Source organism: Bufo gargarizans, chromosome 3 (genome assembly GCF_014858855.1).
Source record: "Bufo gargarizans isolate SCDJY-AF-19 chromosome 3, ASM1485885v1, whole genome shotgun sequence".
NCBI classification, from domain to species: Eukaryota; Metazoa; Chordata; class Amphibia; order Anura; family Bufonidae; genus Bufo; species Bufo gargarizans.
This window is the reverse complement of record NC_058082.1, coordinates 358,866,061-358,892,547: the sequence shown is the minus strand read 5'-3', so window position 1 is coordinate 358,892,547 and position 26,487 is coordinate 358,866,061. Positions and strand designations below refer to the sequence as shown.

General features: G+C 45.6%; 1 protein-coding gene across 2 annotated transcripts in view; it reads right to left on the bottom strand.

Annotated features, from left to right (window-relative positions):
* Positions 1 to 26,186, bottom strand: part of THEMIS2 (thymocyte selection associated family member 2) — a 54,193-nt gene extending 28,007 nt beyond the window's left edge. The window contains exons 1-2 of one of the 2 annotated variants that reach the window (XM_044285603.1): positions 26,044 to 26,186; positions 711 to 851 (exon numbers count right to left, since the gene is read on the bottom strand). In XM_044285603.1, coding sequence (XP_044141538.1) covers positions 711 to 851; positions 26,044 to 26,149 — 247 coding nt within the window. In that variant the 5' untranslated portion in view covers positions 26,150 to 26,186. The remainder of the gene's footprint in view (positions 1 to 710; positions 852 to 26,043) is intronic. The other variant, XM_044285604.1, reaches the window with a different exon arrangement.
* Between the last annotated feature and the right edge of the window lie 301 nt (positions 26,187 to 26,487).

Sequence of the window (26,487 nt, the reverse complement as noted above, 5' to 3'; positions counted from 1 at the left end):
TAGACAGTTGTTATTTGTTTTTATATTCAGGAGCAGCCATATGAAGCTGGAATGGTGTTGCTTCAACCAGCTAGGTAGTGCCAGGTGATAACTGGCAGACCCACGGGTAGGGGTTAGGTATTGCCCCTGTCTGTGAGGAGGGACACGGCTGGGCAGTATGTCCCTCATGAGGATGAAGTAGCCACAAGTGGCCAGTAGCTGACCCAGAAACCTGGTTTCAGATGAGGTAGCCTGGCTCGTAACAAACTGGAGAAACCAGTTTCAAACATGTGGTCCAGCTGGCAATGGAGTTGGTTGAGGTGCCGTGATTTGGGCTGGGCTCCCCTAAGTGGTGACAATGAGGGTATGTGACAAATAAACAAAATGGACACAGTTTGCCGCAAAACCTTGTGTCATATTGTTTTTCTCTCTGGTATGGGGTGTAAAGCTGTAGTATGTAGGGTGAGGGGGTTAGCATGTGCATTCCTTAAAAAGGTTTTCCGAGATTTTAATACTGAAGTAACTGAAGTGAACGTTTTTTTAATCAAGGAAGGCAAATGTGGATATAGCTTTTAAAGAGAGTATCCAATCAATATCAATATTATGTAGATGATTTGCAAGGGTAACAAAATATGACTCTCTTCTACCTGAAGTTTGAAACTCAAACACTTATTACAAAAACACTTGAACTCTTTATAATCTGCTTAGAAATAGAAATATGTCACATTTACCTTTGAAGTTTTTTTGCAGCTTCTGTTTATTTCCTGTTTGTAGATTGTCAACAGAAACCGACAGTAACTCTTTATCGACAACTTTCAACAAATCCCCAGTTGACAAACAACACTCTGAGCCACTGATATCATATATGGAACCTGTTAATAAAGAGGAAGTCATAAAGGTATGCAAATTATTGAACCAGTATTGGTTCTCTTGTTTTGTACAATAACAAAGCTGTGCCTAAGGCCTGTAGCCTGAAATGGACCTTCCTGACAATTGTCTGCTCATCAGTGGAGGAGAGCGCTGCTATTATATACAGCAATCCCCTTCACAGTATGGGGTGGAGCAATCGCTAATGCCATCGCTCGTCCCCATACAGAATCATTGTTTGCCAGCAGTAGAGCGTGATTAGACAGCACGATGTGCCGCGGGCCAGCAGTGATTTTTTTTTTTATCCTGCTTAAAAGTTGCTAAACAAAAAAAATTACTAGATTACTCTCAGAAAGGCTCAGTGAATCTACAAACCAGATTCCCAAAAAGTTGGGACACTAAACAAATTGTGAATAAAAACTGAATGCAATGATGTGGAGATGGCAAATGTCAATATTTTATTTGTAATAGAATGTAGATGACAGATCAAAGGAAAAATATGTTGATTTAAATTTTCACGGTGGGGGGGGGGGGGGGGGGGAACTGGCAAAAAAAAAACGCTGAAATATTATGACCTAAACCCTGGCGTCACGAAACGAAGACGTGGAGCGGAATTCATCCCAGGGGCCCCAGGTCTTCACGAACCGAGATGCATCAGAGGGTGTCACACTAATAAGGTCTTCCAACCTCTGGTAGAGAGCAATTTCCTCAAACCACTGCTCAGGAGAGGGGGGAGAGGTGGACTTCCAGTGTCTGGGGATCACCGCTTTCGCCGCCTGTATCATGTATTTCATAAGGGATTTCTTATGAGCCGGAAAACATTCAGAATGCTATCAAATAACAAAAAGGACTCCAGGGAGTTCTGTATGGGGACCCCAGTGACCTCAGTGATCGTTTTGTGTACAAAATCCCAGAAAGGGCGCAGCTCATTGCACTGCCACCAGACATGGAGCATTGTGCCCTCCTCCGAAAGGCATCTCCAGTAACGATCCGAGACTGTCGGGAACCATCTGTGGAGCAACACCGACACTCGGTACCATCTAGAGACAATTTTGTAACTCGTTTCTTGAGATTTGGTAGAAATTGTGGATTTGTGAGATAACAGGAAGCATTTATTCCATTGAGCAGAGGTGTACTGCTTCCAAAAAATCACGCTCCCAAGCCTGACAATACGGAGGAGGGCCCAATGACTGACGGCATAAGAGTAGCTTATAAATGGAAGAAATAGGGCGCAGGACCGCTGAAGGATAAAGACACATTTTTTTAAAAATTGGTTAGATCACGGGAGAGGTTATGGTTCTTGGCCAGAGAGGAGTGGAAATGACGAAGTTGCACATATTCAAAAGAATTACGGGCGGAGGGGTTCGGAGTATCCAGTATCTGTGACAAGGGCTTCAATATAGAGCCCGATAGGACATGGCAGAACCGGAGCGGGTGGCTCCGAGTGCCTGTGAGAAAAGATCTGGTCGACCGGGCCGGAGGGAAATTGGAATGATCAGTGACCGACAGTAGAAATTAGGGACATTGTGCGATTGATAGAGGAAAGAATCACAATGGTCTGGTGTGCTGTGAAGGAAAGACACGCGCAAAGAGGGCTCGTCAACCACGGAAGGGTAGCAGGCGAGCAAGGGGCAGTATCTCTATGCGAGACATGTCCAATAACCGGGCGTACGCGGTAGCATGGTAGTACAGGCGGCAGTCAGGTAGGCCCACCCCCTCCCCCGTTTTCCTTAGAACTTGTCAATAACCATGTTTAACCGAAAAAAGATTCATCTTTAAAATACAAATCCTGCCAAACCAGGAAAAGTCACGTCTCTGTCCGTCCAGATCATTTTGGAAACGTTGGAGAAGGGGTGCAAAATTCAGCGAGAAAAGCCAGGAGAGGTCAGAAGGGATTCTCGTGCCAAGATAAGTTATCCCAGCAGGGGGCCAGACAAAAGGGAACGCTTTTAAGGGAGGAGACCAGAGGTTCAGGCAGGGTGACATTTAAGGCCTCAGACTTGGACATGTTAATTTTAATATTCACCTCCACACCAGAGATCTCTTTGAGCAAGGAAGGCAGCGAGATACGAGGATTAGTTATATAGAGGAGGAGATCATCAGCATATGCCGCACATTTGTATTCCCTAGTGCCTATCCTGATCCCTGAGATATCTGGGTTGGCTCGGATGGAGGCAAGAAGATGGTCCATAACAAGAACGTATAAAAGGGGAGACAGGGGGCACCCCTGACGCGTTCCATTATGAATCGGGAAGGAGGAGGAGAGAGTACCGTTAATCTTAACTCAAGCAGTGGGGTGTTGATATAGAGACAGAACCTTAGATAAAAACTGCAGTCTGGATGGCTGGCCATGATATCCGATCGAAAGCCTTTTCGGCATCTAAGGACAGGATCATAAGGGGAATCTTATGCAGTTTAGCATAATGGATAATATCAATGGTCTTAAGGGTGTTGTCCCTGGCCTCCCTCGCCGGCACAAATCCCACTTGGCCATTACAAATTAAGGTGGGCAAATGAACATTCAGTCTATTCGCCAACAATTTTGCAAAGATCTTAAGATCTACATTTAAAAGTGAAATAGGACGATAACTGGCACATAGGTGTGGGTTCCTACCCAATTTCGGGTTGACAGAAATGTGAGCCTCAGTGGACTGCGCCGGAAAGGGAAGCCCAGGAGACACCGCATTGAAGACTGACAGTAGGACCGGGGACAGGTCTGTTGAAAAAGTTTTGTAAAAGCGGGCAGTAAACCCATCAGGACCAGGGCTCTTGCCACCAGGCAGGGTTTTGAGCACAGCTGAAGTTCAGCATCAGTGAATGGGGCCTCTAAAGTGGATGAATCAACATCTGACATTTTAGGAAGCAGAGCGGATAAGCCAGGAAGGGCGTCAGTCCGCGGTACCGAGGTACGGGGGGAGATTATAGTGCTGCGAGTAAAAGGTGTGGAAAGTGGCCGCTATGTCTGGGGTAGTGTATACCATGCGATCATGAGCCGTTTTGACGGCAGGGAGGGGTTCTGTAGCTTTTTATTACTAATGATCTATCCTTTGGATAGACCCATTAACTCTGCAAATCAGCTGTTTGAAAAGGCAATGGTGCTGGCAGTAGTGCTGAAGCCTTCTCACTGTTTCCCACAGGCCGGTGACTTCACAACTACTATCACTGTCCTTGGCACAGAGCAGCTACATTGAAGTTAACAGGCTGAGCCGCATCCAGGCCAGTGATAGTAGTTGTGACATCACTGGCCTGAGGGCAGGTCTGCAGAGGTCCCGGGTGTAAGACACCAGCTGATCAGATGCTGATGATCTAACCAAAAGATAGATCGTCAGTAATAAATAGCTATAGAACCCCTTTATCGGCAGTCAGACCTTTCGTAAGGCTCTTTTTGGCCTGTGAGTGGTATGCATGGCTCATTTAATGTTGAACAGAGGCTTTTATTCTGCCACATATGTACGTTAGATAAGTATCTGACTCGTCGTGAGTGGTACTTTGTACAAGCAATGGTAGACAGCTGAACTCACTAATATCCCTAGGTCATGGTACCAGTTGTATGTGAAGATCCAGTGAGGAGGATACAATGGAGATGCTTTGGTCATTTATTGAGTTTACCTTGAGCAAAGACACATAAAGGTCGGTACAAACCCGAACTGCACTCATCCCTAAACAGGATCAATAAAACAAGGATGATAAACCTATGTAGCCCCAATTCAACAAGTGGACAACCAAAGGATTGTAAAATGTTAAACAAATGTTATAAGATTTTTTTGCAAAAAAAAAATAAAAATAGATAAAATCACATCTGTGACTATAATTCAGACTCAAGCATACACACCACAAAATACACTTTACAGTTCAGATATACCGCACGTTTCTAAATCTGCAAGAGCTTGTGCTTGCAAAAAAACAACTAAAAGCATAGGCATGCGATGTAACAAAGGAAATGATAATTATTATACACCACCAAAAACCACTGAACAAATCCCAAGTTTGTTTTCAGAAATCACTCTGTATGCTGTCTATAAAAACATATACATATACAGTATATCCAACAGTCCGTCTGTCTCTCCTCCAACTTACTTTTTAATTACTTACAAAAAAACTTCCCATCCTACCATTACATTGACACCTTCTTAAACAAGTTCACCAATGATCTGTTAGCTGTCAAAGTTCTGTACCCCTCCTTTTGGACATTTTTTTAATCCTATGATAAATCCTCTGATGCATTATTATTCAGGTAAGTAATGCAGATAAAGCAAGCCCTTTCATACAAGTCAGAAACAGCTGCTAAAAGCTGTAACCACTAGCTAAGAGCTTCTTCAGGGTCCTGTACAGTGAACACAAAATATAATGGAACCGATTTCACCTGTGTTTAAAGGAGCAGCTTATGATGGCACAGGTAAGATACAGAGCATGTAGTACCATAATGTAGAGAGGCAAAAAAGACAGTCAGTTAGTGTATGTACTTAAAGGGGTTGTGCAGTGCCATGATGACATCAACTGCTGTCTGACTCCTTGCACCTCTCCGATCAGCTGTTTAGAGAGTCCACGGGGCTTGTGCGAGTGCTGTGTCCTCTTCAGTGCTTACTTGCACGCTGTCTAGATTGTAGCGGCTGTGCCGCTGCCGTAATTAGAGCTCCATACAAGTAACTACACTGCACCCCTGCTACAATCTAGATGCCATGCAGGTAAACACTGAGGCTGCAACCTCATCAAAGAGCTGTCCGGAAGGGTTGCTGCCAATCTGAAACTAATGACACTACTACAAACCCTGAGATCCAACACAATCACACGTGCTGCAGATCAGAAGGTGTCTGTGGCATTGTATATTGAGTGTAGTTTTAAGTTACAATAGCCCAGAAAAGACCATTGCATCTTTCAAAATTTGTAACTTAAGGCACTGTAACTTGTGAGTCCAACGTATCAGACACCAGACTGAGCAATCAAAGCCAGTAAGGGCAGACACCAAGGAGACTACAGCAAAAAAAATCTAAATGGATCCAGCGAGTAAAATCAATGATTCTTTATTTCTTCATAAAAATTTTTTATAAACAGGTAATCCTCCTGCATAAAATCAACGCGTTTCAACCATAAGACAGGTCTTCTTCTTTATGGATTCATAGTATAAAGTATTCAGATACAGGCATTTAACTGCTTTTTAAGCAAAAAGGGGGGAATGCAATCAATTGAAAATGTTAGGAATGCCCACAGAGCAGGTGTAGGGTAAAATGTAGATAATATTAACTCTTGATATACATGCCTGTGGCTGAAGACTGAGTTGCACAAAAAAATATATATATGAATAAATAATATATTTGTGACAGTCACGTACACTACACACAGGGGGAGGATAGTGACCACTGCACTCCACCCTCACCCCTGGCCCTGCCTACTTGCCTCACAAGTCCTAATGAAAGGGGACAACTAGACGGCAGTCCCTAACTTAGGATACGTGCTGGGAAGACAGACAAGACAAATAACGGAACGTGAATGGACCGGGTCAATACCTAGAGAGCTACGCAGTACTAAGGAATGAGCAGAGAATAGTCAGGAAAAGCCGAGGTCAAATACCAGGAGAGAAACGCGGTACAACAGGAGTCCGCAAAGAATCATCAGGTGAAAGCCGGGGTCAGGATACCAGGAGGGATGCGCAGTACAGGAGGAGCAGGCAAAGGATCGTCAGGGAACAGGATCAGGTGAGTATTCAGTAGTCCAACAAATAGCCAGGAACCTAGAATTAACAGGCAACCTGTGGCCAGCAGGCTGACTGTATTTATAGTGGGGTCTGAGGGTCATGTGACGTGGCCAGCGTCACATGACCGACAGACAGACAAGTCGAGCACCGAGTGATCAGCTTGGTGCTCAAGGCAGACCTAGGAGCAGGGAGCCGCCCAGCTATCAAAGCCGCCCTGGGAATGAGGCCAAACACAGATCCGAAGCTAAGCAGCAGGTCTGCGGCTGATGGGAGACCGAGTGCGCCCCGTGACAATAATGACACGATGTACAATAGTGCACAAATAAGAAACAATCATATATTAATAATGTAATACAATATCTGTATGATAATTCATTCCATAAGGGTGAGCTGTGTTTAAGGTAAAAATCCAGAAAGCTTCTCTCTCCAATAATAATTTATTTAAACTGCCCCCTCGCTTGTATAATTTTACTTTTTCTATGCCAATTAAACTGAGGGACGCAACCTTACCATTATGTTCCAAAAAGTGTTTAGATGCGCCAGAGATGTTACGATTTTAATTTTTGTTGGTGATATCATTCAGATGCTCAAGAAAACGCACCTTCAGTTTTCTGGTTGTACTGCCTATGTAAACTAAATTGCATAGTGAGCACATGATCATATATATGATGCCTTCTGTGTTGTAATTTATGTAGCTTTTTATTTTGTATTTGATTTCTTTTTGGGTGTGTGTGAATTCTTTGGTTGAGTGAACGTAAGAGCGATTTTTGCAGTAGCGGAGGAATGAAAAAATGCAGTGGCACTCACCAGTGTGATGAAAATCGAGCGGGTACTTTATTCCAACAGGCAGGGGGCAGACAATTGTAGACAAGAGCGATTTTGAATAATTTTTTTTAAATCGCTAGGTGCGATTTTTATTTTTAGCCTATTGTTTGAGCTTTCCTGTAACTCCTTCTGATAATATGTGGTGTAATTTTTTATTTTCATAAAGTATTGGTATATACTTGTAAATTAAAGAGCGTACTTGATTAAAAAAAAGGATTATATTGTAAAGTAAGTGTTGGTGTGAACTTTCTTTTATATTTGTTCCTGTTTTCATGAAGTTCTTTTTTTAAAAGCTCATGTCATGTTAACTTGTTGTTTTAGCATCCAATTAGGGTAACCCATGGCTGACAAGCTATTGTGTATAGCTTTCTGTTCACATTAGTAGTTTTTATTAATTCACCAGTGGGAATAGTTTTCAAAGTATGTTTTGGATGCAATGTACCTGCATGAAGAATTTCTATTACCTGAAATGGGTTTTCCATATGTAGCTGTGATGATCTCCTGATTTGGTATACCTTGTAATTTTCGGTCCCAAAAATGCTATTTCATATTTATTTACAGTATGGGTAAATGCAAGATTGTAGTTATCATTATTTAAATAGGATATAAAAGGGGGTATGGCAGATATATCTCGCTGCCAAATAAATAGCAGGTCATTGATATATTTGCCATACCACCTAATATCTAAAAAAGGATTATTTTCATTATAAATATACATTGTCTCCCAGTAAGCTATGGCTAAGGCCTCTTTCACACTTGCGTTGTCCGGATCCAGCGTGTACTCCACTTGCCGGAATTACACGCCGGATCCGGAAAATCGCAAGTGTACTGAAAGCATTTGTCTACGGATCCGTCTTCGAAATGCTTTCAGTGTTACTATGGCAGCCAGGACGCTATTAAAGTCCTGGTTGCCATAGTAGGAGCGGGGAGCGGGGGAGCGGTATACTTACAGTCCGCGCGGCTCCCGGGGCGCTCCAGAGTGACGTCAGAGCGCCCCATGCGCATGGATGACGTGCCATGCGATCACGTGATCCATGCGCTTGGGGCGCCCTGACGTCACTCTGGAGCGCCCCGGTAGCCGCACGGACGGTAAGTATGCTGCTCCCCTGCTCCCCGCTACACTTTACCATGGCTGCCAGGACTTTAGCTGCCAGGACTTTAATTCCGGATCCGGCCTTGCGGCAAGTCTTCAGGATTTTTGGCCGGAGCAAAAAGCGCAGCATGCTGCGGTATTTTCTCCGGCCATAAAACGTTCCGTTCCGGAACTGAAGACATCCTGATGCATCCTGAACGGATTTCACTCCATTCAGAATGCATTAGGATAAAACTAATCAGGATTCCTCCGGCATAGAGCCCCGACGACGGAACTCTATGCCGGAAGAAAAGAACACAGATGTGAAAGAGCCCTAATAGTTTTTAATTGGAAAAACAGTAATTTCTAAAATAAAGTGTATGAGATCCAATGAGTATTCACTATAAGCTCTCAAATGAAATTCCAGAGCTTCCATTATAAACCAATGTGGTAATGACGGATACAGAGCGTTTACATCACAGCTAAGTCACCAGTAGGGATGAGCGAACTCGAACTGTATAGTTCGGGTTCGTACCGAATTTTGGGGTGTCCGTGACACGGACCCGAACCCGGACATTTTCGTAAAAGTCCGGGTTCGGTGTTCGTCGCTTTCTTGGCGCTTTTGTGACGCTTTCTTGGCGCTTTTTGAAAGGCTGCAAAGCAGCCAATCAACAAGCGTCATACTACTTGCCCCAAGAGGCCATCACAGCCATGCCTACTATTGGCATGGCTGTGATTGGCCAGAGCACCATGTGACCCAGCCTCTATTTAAGCTGGAGTCACATAGCGCCGCCCGTCACTCTGCTCTGATTAGCGTAGGGAGAGGTTGCGGCTGCGACAGTAGGGCGAGATTAGGCAGATTAACTCCTCCAAAGGACTTGATTATTGATCGATCTGCAGCTGTGGGTCATTGAGCTGCTGATACTCAATTGCTCACTGTTTTTAGGCTGCCCAGACCGTTTGTCAGTCACATTTTTCTGGGGTGATCGGCGGCCATTTTGTGTCTTGTGGTGCGCCAGCACAAGCTGCGACCAAGTGCATTTAACCCTCAATGGTGTGGTTGTTTTTTGGCTAAAGCCTACATCAGGGTGAAGCTGTCACACCAAGTGCATTTAACCAGCAATAGTCTGTTTATTTTTTGGCCATATACTACATCAGGGGCAAGCTGTGCCTGTCACCAAGTGCATTTAACCCTCAATGGTGTGGTTGTTTTTTGGCTAAAGCCTACATCAGGGTGAAGCTGTCACACCAAGTGCATTTAACCAGCAATAGTCTGTTTATTTTTTGGCCATATACTACATCAGGGGCAAGCTGCGCCCGTCACCAAGTGCATTTAACCCTCAGTAGTGTGGTTGGTCAAGCTGTCACACCAAGTGCATTTAACCAGCAATAGTCTGTTCATTTTTTGGCCATATACTAAATCAGGGGCAAGCTGCGCCCGTCACCAAGTGCATTTAACCAACAATAGTCTGTTCATTTTTTGGCCATATACTACATCAGGGGCAAGCTGCGCCCGTCACCAAGTGCATTTAACCCTCAGTAGTGTGGTTGGTCAAGCTGTGACACCAAGTGCATTTAACCAGCAATAGTCTGTTCATTTTTTGGCCATATACTACATCAGGGGCAAGCTGCGCCCGTCACCAAGTGCATTTAACCCTCAGTAGTGTGGTTGGTCAAGCTATCACACCAAGTGCATTTAACCAGCAATAGTCTGTTCATTTTTTGGCCATATACTAAATCAGGGGCAAGCTGCGCCCGTCACCAAGTGCATTTAACCAGCAATAGTCTGTTCATTTTTTGGCCATATACTACATCAGGGGCAAGCTGCGCCCGTCACCAAGTGCATTTAACCCTCAGTAGTGTGGTTGGTCAAGCTGTGACACCAAGTGCATTTAACCAGCAATAGTCTGTTCATTTTTTGGCCATATACTACATCAGGGGCAAGCTGCGCCCGTCACCAAGTGCATTTAAACCCTCATTAGTGTGGTTGGTCAAGCTATCACACCAAGTGCATTTAACCAGCAATAGTCTGTTCATTTTTTGGCCATATACTAAATCAGGGGCAAGCTGCGCCCGTCACCAAGTGCATTTAACCAGCTATAGTCTGTTCATTTTTTGGCCATATACTACATCAGGGGCAAGCTGCGCCCGTCACCAAGTGCATTTAACCCTCAGTAGTGTGGTTCGTCAAGCTGTGACACCAAGTGCATTTAACCAGCAATAGTCTGTTCATTTTTTGGCCATATACTACATCAGGGGCAAGCTGCGCCCGTCACCAAGTGCATTTAACCAGCAATAGTGTGGTTATTTTTTGGCCATATCCCAGTCTAATTCTGTCACTAAATCCATACCGGTCACCCAGCGCCTAAATACTAGGCCTCAAATTTATATCCCGCTAAATCTGTCGTTACCGCTGTACTGTTGTGGCTGGGCAAGTTATTTAGTGTCCGTCAAAGCACATTTTTTGTTCAGGGTTGAAATACAATTCCCAATTTAGCAATTTCATAATTTAGTGGTTCCTGCTATATCAGAGCTATTTGAAATCTATCCCTAAAAGGGTATATAATATTCAAGGTGCACATAGGGTCATTCAGAATAACTTCACACACACGCTACTGTGCATTTCCAAGTCTAATTCTGTCACTAAATCCATACCGGTCACCCAGCGCCTAAATACTAGGCCTCAAATTTATATCCCGCTAAATCTCTTGTTACCGCTGTACTGTTGTGGCTGGGAAAGTTATTTAGTGTCCGTCAAAGCACATTTTTTGTTCTGGGTTGAAATACAATTCCCAATTTAGCAATTTCATAATTTAGTGGTTCCTGCTATATCAGAGCTATTTGAAATCTATCCCTAAAAGGGTATATAATATTCAAGGTGCACATAGGGTCATTCAGAATAACTTCACACACACGCTACTGTGCATTTCCAAGTCTAATTCTGTTAGTAAATCCATACCGGTCACCCAGCGCCTAAATACTAGGCCTCAAATTTATATCCCGCTAAATCTCTCGTTACCGCTGTCCTGTTGTGGCTGGGAAAGTTATTTAGTGTCCGTCAAAGCACATTTTTTGTTCTGGGTTGAAATACAATTCCCAATATAGCAATTTCATAATTTAGTGGTTCCTGCTATATCAGAGCTATTTGAAATCTATCCCTAAAAGGGTATATAATATTCAAGGTGCACATAGGGTCATTCAGAATAACTTCACACACACGCTTCTGTGCATTTCCAAGTCTAATTCTGTCACTAAATCCATACCGGTCACCCAGCGCCTAAATACTAGGCCTCAAATTTATATCCCGCTGAATTTGAATACAATACATTGGGCCAAATAATATCTTTGTTGTTGTGGTGAACCATAACAATGAGAAAAACATCTAGTAAGGGACGCGGACGTGGACATGGTCGTGGTGGTGTTAGTGGACCCTCTGGTGCTGGGAGAGGACGTGGCCGTTCTGCCACATCCACACGTCCTAGTGTACCAACTACCTCAGGTCCCAGTAGCCGCCAGAATTTACAGCGATATATGGTGGGGCCCAATGCCGTTCTAAGGATGGTAAGGCCTGAGCAGGTACAGGCATTAGTCAATTGGGTGGCCGACAGTGGATCCAGCACGTTCACATTATCTCCCACCCAGTCTTCTGCAGAAAGCGCACAGATGGCGCCTGAAAACCAACCCCATCAGTCTGTCACATCACCCCCATGCATACCAGGGAAACTGTCTCAGCCTCAAGTTATGCAGCAGTCTCTTATGCTGTTTGAAGACTCCGCTGGCAGGGTTTCCCAAGGGCATCCACCTAGCCCTTCCCCAGCGGTGAAAGACATAGAATGCACTGACGCACAACCACTTATGTTTCCTGATGATGAGAACATGGGAATACCACCTCAGCATGTCTCTGATGATGACGAAACACAGGTGCCAACTGCTGCGTCTTTCTGCAGTGTGCAGACTGAACAGGAGGTCAGGGATCAAGACTGGGTGGAAGACGATGCAGGGGACGATGAGGTCCTAGACCCCACATGGAATGAAGGTCGTGCCACTGACTTTCACAGTTCGGAGGAAGAGGCAGTGGTGAGACCGAGCTAACAGCGTAGCAAAAGAGGGAGCAGTGGGCAAAAGCAGAACACCCGCCGCCAAGAGACTCCGCCTGCTACTGACCGCCGCCATCTGGGACCGAGCACCCCAAAGGCAGCTTCAAGGAGTTCCCTGGCATGGCACTTCTTCAAACAATGTGCTGATGACAAGACCCGAGTGGTTTGCACGCTGTGCCATCAGAGCCTGAAGCGAGGCATTAACGTTCTGAACCTGAGCACAACCTGCATGACCAGGCACCTGCATGCAAAGCATGAACTGCAGTGGAGTAAACACCTTAAAACCAAGGAAGTCACTCAGGCTCCCCCTGCTACCTCTTCTGCTGCTGCCGCCTCGGCCTCTTCTGCTGCTGCCGCCTCGGCCTCTTCCTCCGCCTCTGGAGGAACGTTGGCACCTGCCGCCCAGCAAACAGGGGATGTACCACCAACACCACCACCACCACCTCCGTCACCAAGTGTCTCAACCATGTCACACGCCAGCGTTCAGCTCTCCATCTCACAAACATTTGAGAGAAAGCGTAAATTCCCACCTAGCCACCCTCGATCCTTGGCCCTGAATGCCAGCATTTCTAAACTACTGGCCTATGAAATGCTGTCATTTAGGCTGGTGGACACAGACAGCTTCAAACAGCTCATGTCGCTTGCTGTCCCACAGTATGTTGTTCCCAGCCGCCACTACTTCTCCAAGAGAGCCGTGCCTTCCCTGCACAACCAAGTATCCGATAAAATCAAGTGTGCACTGCGCAACGCCATCTGTAGCAAGGTACACCTAACCACAGATACGTGGACCAGTAAGCACGGCCAGGGACGCTATATCTCCCTAACTGCACACTGGGTAAATGTAGTGGCAGCTGGGCCCCAGGCGGAGAGCTGTTTGGCGCACGTCCTTCCGCCGCCAAGGATCGCAGGGCAACATTCTTTGCCTCCTGTTGCCACCTCCTCCTTCTCGGCTTCCTCCTCCTCTTCTTCCACCTGCTCATCCAGTCAGCCACACACCTTCACCACCAACTTCAGCACAGCCCGGGGTAAACGTCAGCAGGCCATTCTGAAACTCATATGTTTGGGGGACAGGCCCCACACCGCACAGGAGTTGTGGCGGGGTATAGAACAACAGACCGACGAGTGGTTGCTGCCGATGAGCCTCAAGCCCGGCCTGGTGGTGTGTGATAATGGGCGAAATCTCGTTGCAGCTCTGGGACTAGCCAATTTGACGCACATCCCTTGCTTGGCGCATGTGCTGAATTTGGTGGTGCAGAAGTTCATACACAACTACCCCGACATGTCAGAGCTGCTGCATAAAGTGCGGGCCGTCTGTTCACGCTTCCGGCGTTCACATCCTGCTGCTGCTCGCCTGTCTGCGCTACAGCGTAACTTCGGCCTTCCCGCTCACCGCCTCATATGCGACGTGCCCACCAGGTGGAACTCCACCTTGCACATGCTGGACAGACTGTGCGAGCAGCAGCAGGCCATAGTGGAGTTTCAGCTGCAGCACGCACGGGTCAGTCGCACTACAGAACAGCACCACTTCACCACCAATGACTGGGCCTCCATGCGAGACCTGTGTGCCCTGTTGCGCTGTTTCGAGTACTCCACCAACATGGCCAGTGGCGATGAATCCGTTATCAGCGTTACAATACCACTTCTATGTCTCCTTGAGAAAACACTTAGGGCGATGATGGAAGAGGAGGTGGCCCAGGAGGAGGAGGAGGAGGAGGAAGAGGGGTCATTTTTAGCACTTTCAGGCTAGTCTCTTCGAAGTGACTCAGAGGGAGGTTTTTGGCAACAGCAGAGGCCAGGTACAAATGTGGCCAGCCAGGGCCCACTACTGGAGGACGAGGAGGACGAGGATGAGGAGGATGAGGATGAAGCATGGTCACAGAGGGGTGGCACCCAACGCAGCTCGGGTCCATCACTGGTGCGTGGCTGGGGGGAAAGGCAGGACGATGACGATACGCTTCCCACAGAGGACAGCTTGTCCTTACCCCTGGGCAGCCTGGCACACATGAGCGACTACATGCTGCAGTGCCTGCACAACGACAGCAGAGTTGCCCACATTTTAACCTGTGCGGACTACTGGGTTGCCACCCTGCTGGATCCACGCTACAAAGACAATGTGCCCACCTTACTTCCTGCACTGGAGCGTGATAGGAAGATGCGCGAGTACAAGCGCACGTTGGTAGACGCGCTACTGAGAGCATTCCCAAATGTCACAGGGGAACAAGTGGAAGCCCAAGGCCAAGGCAGAGGAGGAGCAAGAGGTCGCCAAGGCAGCTGTGTCAATGCCAGCTCCTCTGAGGGCAGGGTTAGCATGGCAGAGATGTGGAAAACTTTTGTCAACACGCCACAGCTAACTGCACCACCACCTGATACGCAACGTGTTAGCAGGAGGCAACATTTCACTAACATGGTGGAACAGTACATGTGCACACCCCTCCACGTACTGACTGATGGTTCGGCCCCATTCAACTTCTGGGTCTCTAAATTGTCCACGTGGCCAGAGCTAGCCTTTTATGCCTTGGAGGTGCTGGCCTGCCCGGCGGCCAGCGTTTTGTCTGAACGTGTATTCAGCACGGCAGGGGGCGTCATTACAGACAAACGCAGCCGCCTGTCTACAGCCAATGTGGACAAGCTGACGTTCATAAAAATGAACCAGGCATGGATCCCACAGGATCTGTCCGTCCCTTGTCCAGATTAGACATTAACTACCTCCCCTTAACCATATATTATTGGACTCCAGGGCACTTCCTCATTCAATCCTATTTTTATTTTCATTTTACCATTATATTGCGAGGCTACCCAAAGTTGAATGAACCTCTCCTCTGTCTGGGTGCCGGGGCCTAAATATATGCCAATGGACTGTTCCAATGTTGGGTGACGTGAAGCCTGATTCTCTGCTATGACATGCAGACTGATTCTCTGCTGACATGAAGCCAGATCCTCTGTTACGGGACCTCTCTCCTCTGCCTGGGTGCTGGGCCTAAATTTATGAAAATGGACTCTTACAGTGGTGGGTGACGTGAAGCCTGATTCTCTGCTATGATATGAAGACTTATTCTCTGCTGACATGAAGCCAGATTGTCTGTTACGGGACCTCTCTCCTCTGCCTGGGTGCTGGGCCTAAATATATGCCAATGGACTGTTGCAGTGGTGGCTGACGTGAAGCCTCATTCTCTGCTATGACATGCAGACTAATTCTCTGCTGACATGAAGCCAGATTGTCTGTTACGGGACCTCTCTCCTCTGCCTGGGTGCTGGGCCTAAACTTATGAAAATGGACTCTTACAGTGGTGGCTGACGTGAAGCCTGATTCTCTGCTATGACATGAAGACTGATTCTCTGCTGACATGAAGCCAGATCCTCTGTTACGGGACCTCTCTCCTCTGCCTGGGTGCTGGGCCTAAACTTATGAAAATGGACTCTTACAGTGGTGGGTGACATGAAGCCTCATTCTCTGCTATGACATGCAGACTAATTCTCTGCTGACATGAAGCCAGATTGTCTGTTACGGGACCTCTCTCCTCTGCCTGGGTGCTGGGCCTAAATTTATGACAATGGACTGTTGCAGTGGTGGGTGACGTGAAGCCTGATTCTCTGCTATGACATGCAGACTGATTCTCTGCTGACATGAAGCCAGATTGTCTGTTACGGGACCTCTCTCCTCTGCCTGGGTGCTGGGCCTAAATATATGCCAATGGACTGTTGCAGTGGTGGCTGACGTGAAGCCTCATTCTCTGCTTTGACATGCAGACTAATTCTCTGCTGACATGAAGCCAGATCCTCTGTTACGGGACCTCTCTCCTCTGCCTGGGTGCTGGGCCTAAATTTATGACAATGGACTGTTGCAGTGGTGGCTGACGTGAAGCCTCATTCTCTGCTATGACATGCAGACTAATTCTCTGCTGACATGAAGCCAGATCCTCTGTTACGGGACCTCTCTCCTCTGCCTGGGTGCTGGGCCTAAATTTATGACAATGGACTGTTGCAGTGGTGGCTGACGTGAAGCCTGATTCTCTGCTATGACATGCAGACTGATTCTCTGCTGACATGAAGACAGATTCTCTGTTACGGGACCTCTCTCCTCTGCCTGGGTGCCGGGGCCTAAATATCTGAGAATAGACTGTTCCAGTGGTGGGTGACGTGAAGCCAGATTCTCTGCTATGGGACCTCTCTCCAATTGATTTTGGTTAATTTTTATTTATTTAATTTTTATTTTAATTCATTTCCCTATCCACATTTGTTTGCAGGGGATTTACCTACATGTTGCTGCCTTTTGCAGCCCTCTAGCCCTTTCCTGGGCTGTTTTACAGCCTTTTTAGTGCCGAAAAGTTCGGGTCCCCATTGACTTCAATGGGGTTCGGGTTCGGGACGAAGTTCGGATCGGGTTCGGATCCCGAACCCGAACATTTTCGGGAAGTTCGGCCGAACTTCTCGAACCCGAACATCCAGGTGTTCGCTCAACTCTAGTCACCAGTTATTACAGTGCCAAATTCTATGTTCCATATTGTGCAAAACTTCTTTTGTGTCCTTTAAAAAGCCTGGTACTCTGCATACTAAGGGCTGTAGTAAATTGTCTAACCAGGCTCCCATATTTTCACAAACAAAACCCACACCTGAGACAATAAGTCTCAGTGGAGGAGGTAAGACCCCCTTGTGAACCTTCGGGAGCTCATAGACAATAGGTTCACTTTGTTTTTGGTTTATGACCCCCAAAGCTAGACCTTCAGATAACAAGTTTATTTGTTTCAATAGGTTTTTAGTGGGGTCACTTGTCAGGATTTCATAAATGAGTGGCTGGTTAACATACTCATGATTTGCTGCTTATATTGCACAGTGTCTATCACAGCCATGGCACCTCCTTTATCTGCCATTTTTGTTAGTGATAGAGGACTCATTCTGTAATTGTGATAATTCAAGTTTTTTTGGCTGGTGACAAGTTGTGATGGACATGTGCAGCATCATATTTAGAATCCAAATTTTTTATCTCCCTAATTAATACTGTTTGGAAACTGTCCATGTATTCCTCCCTAGAATGTATTGGGTAAAAACCCTTATTGGTTATCATGAAATCCATGGACATGTTCACATTAGGGTTAGTGTGCCGAACACCATTATCCAAATTTTCGAAGTTAATTACCGATAATTGCTCTAAAAATTCCATATCTTGATGAACATTAACTGATTGTTCACTAGTGTGCTCCGCATCTGTGGCAAAATCCTGATTGTCAAAAAATGTCTTCTGATTGTTAGATCCCTAATAAATTTGTTGATGTCTTTTATAATACCAAAAATATTAGGAGTATTAGTAGGTGCAAAATTTAAAGAGGACCTTTCATCTAGCAAAACATTGTGAACTAAGTGTCATGATCTGTACAGCGGCGCCCAGGGATCTCACTGCACTTACTATTATCCCTGGGCGCCACTCCGTTCTCCTGCTATGCCCTCCGGTATGTTCGGTCACTTGGTTATAGTAGAAGGAGACTGCCCTTGTTCTTCTGGGCGTCTCCTTCTCCCAGGCTGTAGCGCTGGCCAATTGCAGCGCAGAGCTCACAGCCTGGGAGTTTTTTTTCTCCCAGGCTGTGAGCTCTGCGCTGCGATTGGCCAGCGCTACAGCCAAGGAGAAGAAGACGCCCAGGAGAACAAGGGCAGTCTCCTCCTACTATAACCAAGTCCCCTAAGTCTCCGCCTACTATAACCAAGTGACCGAACATACCGGAGGGCATAGCGGGAGAACGGAGCGGCGCCCAGAGATAATAGTAAGTGCAATGAGATCCCTGGGCGCCGCTGTACAGATCATGACACTTAGTTCACAATGTTTTGCCAGATGAAAGGTCCTCTTTAAACCCAAGCTGAGGACTTCAATTTGATGTTTGGTGAGTTCATAGGAAGACAAGTTCATGATGCTGGTGTCTGGTTTATTTCTTCCTGTGCTGTTGGCGTGTAATTACACCTGTTGAGTTTTCTATATTTGTATTCTGCTCTCCTCTGTTAGATGTTTGTTTTCTTAATGGCTTTGGATTCCTATAATAGGAAAGACGTGCATTTGTTGAAACTGAAGGTGATTCCAAATCCAACTCATCTGTTTGTTTGTCTGATGTGTCCACTTCTGATGAGCTAAAAGTAACACGGTTGATTGGTCTGCGTTTGTGGTATCCTTTGGATTTATTTTTAAGAATGGATCTTGGTTCATGAGGAGCTTGAGACCTTCTGTCCCATTCATACTCTGTCACGACCCTTGGTCATGGTCGTGACTCCTTGGGAGCCACATGCAGTTGCCCGCGGTTTGGTGTTGTGTCAACCGCAGCTGGGGGCACTTAGTGGTTTGCTTCAGGTGTGGTTGCCGCGGACAACAGACATGCGCGCGGTTGCCCTTGGCAACGTGTGTTTGTGTGCACTTCCCTTGTCTGGTGTGCACGGGGGTTATTGTGTGCACTTCCCCTTTAAGTTGATGTTTTCCCTTCCCTGGTGTTGGAAGGGTTAACTTCCTTCCTAGTGTGTGTGTGCACTGGGTGTGTCTGACTGTTGGGTGTGGCTTTTTGGCCCTATAAAGCCTCAGTGGAAGGCAGTAGTCAGAGAGGGTGCTTCAGCCATGCTTGCTGGAGACATCCTCCTGGTTACTTTACCATCTGCCAGTGGGGGCCACCCTTCTGGTCATAAAAACTATGTTACACGGTTTTATGAAGGTGTGTGTGGGGTTTCCTTATTATTGCAACTTATGGTCCTGGGTTCCTGTGTGATGTCTGGTGTGTGCTGTGTTCGTTTGTGTTCTGAACAGCAGCACTTGCACATGGGTTCCAGGTTTTGTTGTCTGTGGCAGGTGAGTGTTGTGTTGGTTGCATTTGTCTGTCACTGCCATAAGTTGTTTCTGTTCCCATTGTAGCTTGGTCACTTTAGACTCCTGTTTCTCCGGGTCCAGGAGGAACGGGCTGTCTACCCAGCTCCTAGCTCAGGGAACTACGGAGGGTCAGTAGGGATCCGAGGTTCCTGAGTATGGGCCCTCCTACCTTTTTTCACGGCCGTGAGCAGTCCGTGGAACCGCGGGCTGCATTCCTGCTGAGAGCAGGAGCGCACGGCATCATTGGTTGCTATGACGCCGTGCTCTCCTTGCTGCCGCCACAGTACAGTAATACACTGGTATAGATCATACCAGTGTATTACTGTATTGCGGCGGCAGCAGGGAGCGCACGGCATCATAGCGACCAATGACGCCGTGCGCTCCTGCTCTCAGCAGGAATCCAGCCCGTGGTTCCACAGGCCGCTCACGCATTCGGCCTAAGACAAAACATTTTTTGAGCATTCAATTAATTGAAAATAACAATTAAACTGAAACAGGCTGTTTTTCAGCTGATCCAAATTTTAGGACCATATGCCTCTAAAAGGCCAAATCTGTGCAAAGATGTCATTTTCTGTCAGGTAGTCACACGTTGTGATGGCAAAGGCAAAAAAACTCTCCCTTTTTGAACATGGTCGGGTTGTTGAACTGCATAAGCAGGGTCTCTCACAGCGCGCCATCGGTGGAAGACCCAAACAAATTTCATTAGCACTGAGCAGGAGGATCCAATTGGCTGTCCGTCAAGACAGTGGACGATCCTCGACCCAAATTAAGGCCCTTACTGGTGCTGACTGCAGCCCCATAACCATCAGACGGCATCTGAGACTGAAGGGCTTCAAAAACAAAAAACGTCTTCAAAGACCTCGTCTCTTTGAACGCCACAGAACTGCTCGTTTTGGACTTTGCAAGAGAGCACCAAACATGAGACATACAAAGGTGGAAGAAAGTTTTATTCTCTGATGAGAAAAAAAATTAAACCTTGATGGTCCTGATGGTTTCCAACGTTACTGGCATGACAAGCAGATCCCACCTGAGATGTTTTCTACGCGCCACAGTGGAGGGGGCGCTATAATGGTCTGGGGTGCTTTTTCCTTAATTGGTACAATGGAGCTTCAGGAAGTGCAGGGGTGTCAAACGGCCGCTGGCTATGTCCAGATGTTGCAGAGAGCATTCCTCATGACCCTCGTCTGTGGGCCCTCGTCTGATGTGGTAACGACTGGGTTTTTCAACAGGACAACGCTACAGTACACAATGCCCGCAGGACAAGGGACTTCTTCCAGGAGAATAACATCACTCTTTTGGCCCATCCTGCATGTTCTCCTGATCTAAATCCAATTGAGAACCTTTAGGGATGGATGGCAAGGGAAGTTTACAAAAATGGACAACAGTTCCAGACAGTAGATGGCCTTTGGTGCGGCGGTCTTCACCACTTGGAGAAATGTTCCCACTCACCTCATGGAAACGCTTGCATCAAGCATGCCGAAACAAATTTTTGAAGTGATAAACAATAACGGCTGAGCTACTCATTACTGAGTTCATGTTTGGAAGTTGGATTTCTGTTTTGGGGGAGTTTAGTTTTTTTTTTGGGAGGTGTGGTCTTAAACTTTTGATCAGCTGAAAAACAGCCTGTTTCAGTTTATTCGTTGTTTTCATTAAATTGAATGCTCAAAAAATGTTTTGTCTCTCTCCCATTTCTTCTTGTTGCATGTTGAAGCTCTACTTGGAACCTTGTTAAGATCCAGCCATGCTAAATATGTTTTTTTTTTTGCCATTTTTCAAGTGGCCTTAAACTTTTGATCAGGACTGTATCTATCGATAGATTGATAGATAGGTAGCATTCAAGTTTAATGGGATATGTGCTTTTATGGAAAAAGACCAAGCCTTTAATCAATGTTACAACATTAGGGAAGTTGGGTAATCAAGAACATTTGCAAGCAAAATTAACAAACGGAATGTGTGTAAATAATACACTAAGTATAAGGATACAGATTCTGGGAAATATGTGTTAATATTAATTGTAAGTTTAAACTGCATCTGGAGTTTGGTCAATAATCAAAGACGTATGATCAAATAGATAGTATTGGTTAAAAGTTTATAGTGAAGATAAAAAACAAATGTAGAGGTGTTGCCACATTCTTACCTGCCCCTGTTCCAACGGCTATAGCCCAGGTTATCTTTTGCAGCACAGTCGGGGATGTTTGATTGCTGTGGCAACCGGCCCTTTATCAGAGAGCAGGGATGCCTGACCAATCAGTGGGAGATTTATACAGGCAGCTGCTGGCAACAAGTACCTGTGATTGGTCTTCCTTGCCACACTGGCGTTTGCACATTGTGGAACATTGTGGAACTCCTGGATCTTTGATCTCTGCTTTGACTTTGACTTTGTCTCTGACTGCTGACTATATTTCGGACATCATTTCTGGGTATTGTCCCTGCCTGTTTTGTGACACTGTATTTGCAAACTCTCTAATCTCTTGGCATTACTGACCTGGCCCTCTCCTGGATCACATCATACCTCACAGACCGGACGTTTAGTGTCTCCCACTCCCGCACCACCTCCTCGTCTCATTCCCTCTCTGTTGGTGTCCCGCAAGGCTCTGTCCTAGGACCCCTGCTCTTCTCTATCTACACTTTTGGCCTGGGACAGCTCATAGAGTCCCATGGCTTTCAGTATCACTCCTACGCTGACAACACACAAATCTACCTCTCTGGTCCAGACATCACCACCTTACTATCAAGAATCCCACAATGTCTATCTTCTATATCATCCTTCTTCGCCTCTCGCTTTCTTAAACTTAACATGGATAAGACATAATTCATAATCTTTCCCCCATCTTGTTCAACCCCCCAACAGACCTAACTATCATGATCAATGGCTGCACACTCTCCCCAGTCAACAAAGCCTGCTGCCTTGGAGTGATCTTGGATTCTGCCTATTCCTTCCGACTGCACATCCAAGCCCTTTCCACCACCTGCCGCCTCCAACTCAAAAACATCTCCCGCATCCGTGCTTTCCTTAACTTTGAATCAGCGAAAATGCTTGTACATGCCCTCATTATCTCCCGCCTAGACTACTGCAACATTCTCCTCTGTGGCCTTCCATCTTTCACTCTCGCACCCCTCCAATCTATCCTCAACTCTGCTGCCCGACTAATCCACCTCTCACCCTATTACTCCTCTGCCTCTCCCCTCTGCCAATCCCTTCACTGGCTCCCCATTGCCCAACAAATTTACTTCAAAGTACTAACAAATACATACAAGGCCGTCCATAACCTGTCCCCTCCTTACATCTCTGAGCTACTTTCCCGATACACCCCCACACGCACTCTCCGATCCTCACAAGACCTCCTTCTCTCCTCTCCTCTTATTGCCTCTTCCCACAATTGACTCCAAGATTTCTCCCGTGCATCCCCCATACTCTGGAACTAGCTTCCCCAACATATCAGACTCTCACCTACAGTTGAATCCTTCAAAAGAAACCTGAAAACTCACCTCTTCAGACAAGCCTACAACCCATGACCCTGCTGCCTCTATACCGCCATGACCAGCTTCACCCGCACCTGCTTTGTCCTTCTCCCATACCATGTAGATTGTAAGCCCTCACGGGCAGGGCCCTCTCTCCTTCTGTACCAGTTTGTAACTCATCTTGTTTATGATTAGTGCAATTGTCTGTATTATGTATGTGCACCCCTTATCATATGTACAGCGCTATGGAATGAATGGCGCTTTAATAATAAATAATAATAATCATAATTTATATCCGGTTTTAGCTCTGTTGTTTTACTTTCTGGTTTTGTCTTTGTCAGTCTTTCTGCATACCCAATTTTGTCTAGGCCACTGCACTTACTTAAGTTAGGGACCGTTGCCAAGTTGGGGGCCGTCATTTAGGAGATTACCTACAACCTAAATCTGGAGATTCTAAAGATGGTTGCTCAGAGACTACATCCAATACAAAAAGATGACAGTTTGAAATCAATATTTCTTGACCCCCAACTCCTGTGCTATAGGCAACTCCCTAATCTCAGAAACACAATTGACAGAAACTCACTGTAACATAGTAACATATGGCTTTTCTTTAGAAAAGAAAAAAAAAGTCTATTTTTATCAAATTTTTTTCATTAACATTTTCTGATTGTATATATTTTTAAAAATATTTTATTCATTTTATGGGGGGCAGACATCTTCTGTAGAGCTGTTGCTTTAAGCTGTGAACAACAGTCTTATAGACTTCCTTTCAGCAGGAACTGTACATAACAGCATAGGGACAGGACTTCTAAGGGCCCATTCACACTGTGGAATTTGCTGGTGGAATTTTGGCACCGACACCACGTAAAAATTCCAACAGGGACCACATGGTTTCTGCCTCCCATTGTTTTCAGTGAGTAGTAGGCAGTTATAGAGGGAAATGTGACTTGTAAATATAGGGGTATCTGTACATTGATACCTATGAGGGCATCTGTTTAGGGACATACTGTATATGGGGACACTTGCATCTAGACTCCTATTGGGGCACCTGTGACTATTCGTAGCTGCCTGCATCATTGTCAGCCACAGATTTACCCATAACTGTTAGCCTCCTATAGTGACACTTGTGACTGAGGTATGAGAACATGTTTTGGTAAATAGTATTGAATCACATAACCCGCTACACTATTAAGCATTGCAAAAAAATTAATTCAAAATAAAGGATATAACATTTTTCATATACCATAGATTTGCATTTTGGAAAAAAATCCAGTCCTCTAATAAAAATTAAAAAAAGTGATGGTAAAGTAATAAACAGTTACTGAGGGCATATAAAAATGCATCTCTTTTAATATATTTTATATATGTAAAAGCGATCCTCAGAAGTATACTTGGAGTGATTCTGATAACCCACCCTAATCTGAACAGCACAGATGAACACGGAGCTGCCTAAAACAGGAAGTTTATGTCTTCTAAATGCTTTAGTGCGCAGGGGGTAAGCTATACTTCAACATTTTTTATAGTTGAAATGGAAAATGAAAGAATTTTAAAAATTAATAATGTAAAAATGTAAATGTTTCCAATTTTGGTTTAATTAATGTCATGTTCTAATAGTCCATTCCCTTAAGGCCTTATTTCGGGCTGCAATCATGGATCCACAAACCACGGATACCTTCCTTGTTCATTCCACATTGTTCTCACTTCCATCAACATAAATGACCATTCTCGTCCACAATGTAGGACATTCTCAACAATCTGTAGAATGTCCACACAATTCTGCAGAAAATACAGATGTGTGCAAGGCACCATAGAAATGAATGGGTCATTTTGCTATCCACAAATATGCGCATAGCACACCGAAGAATAATATGGCCATGTGTATGAGGCCTTTAAGGGGTATTCCCATCTTTGACATTGGAGGCATATTGCTTGCATATGCCCCCAACGTTTTATAGGTGCGGGATCCGCACCTATACTTAGAGCGGCGCATGCAAAGTACCAGAGGGCGCACCGAACATGCACGGCCACCCTTCATTCATTTCTATAGACTGCTGAAAGTCCATAGAAGTGAATGGAGCATTGGCCGCGTTTGCACAGTGCACTTCTAATTTATTTCAGTAGGACTTCCGAAAATAGCTAAGCACGCCGCTCGTAGAAATGAATGGAAGGCGACTGCGCATATAATAAAGGCTTGTAACATCTCGCTTTGCATGTAATGAGTCTATCTCATATATTAGTTTCACCTTTTAAGTTCCATTACTGAAATAAATGAACTTTGCATGATATTCAAATTTTTTCAAGTTTCACCTGGAGAGGCGTTCCCAAGGTGATGGGGACGCTTGAAGTTAAAATATACCATCGGATTGGAGAAAACGCTGATCCGATGGTATATTCTAAACCCGAGCTGTTCCCGTGTTGATGGGGACGCACCTCTGACAGGGCGCTGCCATCCGCGGCACCTGGCGGGTTAATTGCACGGACGGCAGCTCCCTGTCAGAGGTTGGGTGCTGGGAATGTTTCTACAATGTTTGCAATGGTGGACAGTGCGCCCTCACCCCCCCCCCCGGTATTAAATCATTGGTGGGCAGTGTGCCCTCCCCCCCTCCCGGTATTAAAATCATTGGTGGGCAGTGCGTCCCCCCCCTTCCTCCCCGGTATTAAAATCATTGGTGGGTAGTGCACTCTTCCCCCTGTATCATTGGTGGCAAGAAGCATTTTAACCGGACCTCAGGCATAATTGTGCCTTGCGATCCCGTGCATCTGATCGCCTGCGGCTGTGGCTACGGTGCCATTCACTTCAATGGATCATCACGCCCCCTCCTGCCCCACAACATAGTGAGCCGGCCGTGACGTAGTGCATTCTGGACAGAATCATCTGGTGTGAACGAGGACTAAACGTAGAGTCATTTCACACCACAGAGACTGGAACGTAAGCCAGCCACCTCCCTGCATAAGAAAGCGTGGCGCTGCAATATGTATATATATAATCTCATTGGAAGATTTCCATTTATGTGTATATTAAGCTGCTACATTTGAATTTTTTAAAATGACAGGTGTCCCTATACTGATCTAAAAATATAAAACGTCTCTGGGTAGTTGATCATTTGACTATTTATGATTCTATACATGACAATCACGTAAAGTCTCGAGAGCCGTCAACCACCTATCAGTCACTCAGTCTGTCACTCTAGTAAATTTATACGTGATTTCTACTTACTCTGTAAATAGACTCCTGATGTAATCTGTAAAATCCTTGGCAATGAAGAAACAGGTATTGATGCAATAAAATCATTCAGAGATAGAGCATTTTCCAGGTTGTCCATGATGTATGCGCAGGACACTAAATTATGTGTCGTGAGCTTCCTGCTGGCTGCAGCAACAAATGTATGGTGACTCAAGCCCTAGATTATCAGCGTTTCCTGTCCACATGATATCCTAAACAAACTGAAACTTTAAGAGAGGAACTGGTCCTGCAATTTTGTTAAATACATATATTAATAACACACTTATATCTCATGTCTTATATCCCCAGGTTTAAATATCTCAAAATATTTCTAATGCATTGATAGGATTATTTCAACATTATTAAATCTTGGCTATACCATGACTATAGAGGGACATCATGTATCTGGATAAAGGAATTGTTTTGACCTTCCTGCGT